The following is a 1,759-nucleotide window of genomic DNA, read 5'->3' as shown; positions in this document are numbered from 1 at the left end:
GTTATCAATATAAAATACATAATGAAACATAAAATATATATTAAAAATGAGTTAAACTACATATATATATATATATTTATACACAAATACATCATGACTGATTTTAATAATTAATTTTAGTATACAAATAACATTTAGTTAAAATAATTGTCAAATATTTACAAAATAACTATATATTGAGGTTGGAGATTTTCCTATCTAAAAAAATTACATTTTATTCACATTTAACGAATACTATGATAATAATGCTACATAAGCATAACATAATAAACAAGAAAAAAAAAAAAAAGAAAAGTTCCTTCCAAGAACCTATTCATCTCTCTGTGAGGTTGGAAATATGTTGCAGCGGCACAATGGGCAAGAATAAGGCGATTGACGGTCGGCACAACGCCGAAACCATCGGAATATACAACATTCATGGAACAGATGCGAGCAATTTGTACGAACAATCGCTACACGTGAATCTTCAATACCATGTTCAAACTCTTCCAAACAAATAGCACATTGTTCTTCAACATCATCATCTTGCTCATCAATTTTTGATCTCTCCAACAGATTCACGAACTGAGCTGGTTCAGGAATATTTTGACCGATATCATCATTATAGAAATCAGAATCTTCAATAACAATGCGCGTGGTAACATAAAGGTTCACAAAAATGCTCCGCATATTGGAGTCACACCCTTCATGGCTTAGAATCGTTCTTGCGGTTTCGCCAATGACAGGTAAAATTTGATCCAATATCTCCGGGGATATAGGCACTGAAGAGAAGGTTTCATGTAAGAATGCAGTGTTTTCTCTGAAGTTACATAGGATATCAGAAGGAACCAAGAACGATTCATTGGCCGTACTTGTAGTAGAAGGAAAATTTGTGCTTTGAGTAATTTGGATCAATTCTTTGGTGAATCTGAAAATGATGGAAAAACAATCATCGAAATAGGAGTCTTGTGGTATGCTTGGATCTTCTTTAGAATTGATTTCCCATGAAAAAGAGGTGAACTCCATTGCAAGGTAGTGAAAGTAATTAGTTTAGAATTTTGATTTCTTTTACTCTATGGTTATGTTGCTTTTACAGAGTCTGTGAGTTTCTTTAATAGCAGAAGAAAATCCCTTTTATTAATGAATTTAATCTTTATCTCAACCATAAGTGGTTTTAAATTTGGTTATGACTTGTTAATCGTTACTAAAATTGATGTTTTTCATAGATCTTAAATTGTTAAAAATATTTGAGAAACTGTTAGAGAATCAAATTTTATGTTTGAAATTAAAGTTGGATTGAGTTATTATTGTTTTAACTGTATTAAAAAAAATTACCAGAAAAACCTCACAAAAATCTCACAATAGGAACGTAAGGGTCAGTTTGAAACAAATAAACAATAGTACAGAACCATCATCTAAACATAAACTAACCAAATTACACTACTAATGCATAAACAAGTCATCAAAACTACAATATCATCTATACAAACCGTATTAAAACTTACATTCTGAATTTATTCTTAAATAGATTTAATATCTTTATCCTTAATTTTTAAAGACACTAAAATATCATTTAAAAATAATTTAAAAAATACTAAAAAATAAGAGGTTAATTTGTTAGTTTCTAAAAAAAAAAACCTTTGCCAATGCATCTTTAGATTTGAAATCAACAAAATGAGTTTAACTTCTATCCAATTTATAACCGCCAACTTTTTAACTAAATAGTTTTAAGAATTAATTAATGGCCCTTCTAGATGTCCAATAGTTTTTTTTGCTGAAC

General features: G+C 29.3%; 1 protein-coding gene across 1 annotated transcript; it reads right to left on the bottom strand.

Annotated features, from left to right (window-relative positions):
• Positions 1–309: 309 nt before the first annotated feature.
• LOC112701125 (uncharacterized) lies at positions 310–1,005 on the bottom strand. Its single transcript, XM_025751920.1, has one exon. It carries the CDS (start codon positions 1,003–1,005, stop codon positions 310–312), a length of 696 nt encoding a protein of 231 aa, XP_025607705.1.
• Between the last annotated feature and the right edge of the window lie 754 nt (positions 1,006–1,759).

Source organism: Arachis hypogaea, chromosome 7 (assembly GCF_003086295.3).
Source record: "Arachis hypogaea cultivar Tifrunner chromosome 7, arahy.Tifrunner.gnm2.J5K5, whole genome shotgun sequence".
Taxonomy (NCBI): domain Eukaryota; kingdom Viridiplantae; phylum Streptophyta; class Magnoliopsida; order Fabales; family Fabaceae; genus Arachis; species Arachis hypogaea.
This window is presented reverse-complemented; position numbering and strand designations above follow the sequence as displayed.

Coding starts and splice junctions, on each gene's coding strand:
- LOC112701125 (XM_025751920.1), bottom strand. CDS start 1,005: ATGGAGTTCACCTCTTTTTCATGGGAAATCAATTCTAAAGAAGATCCA.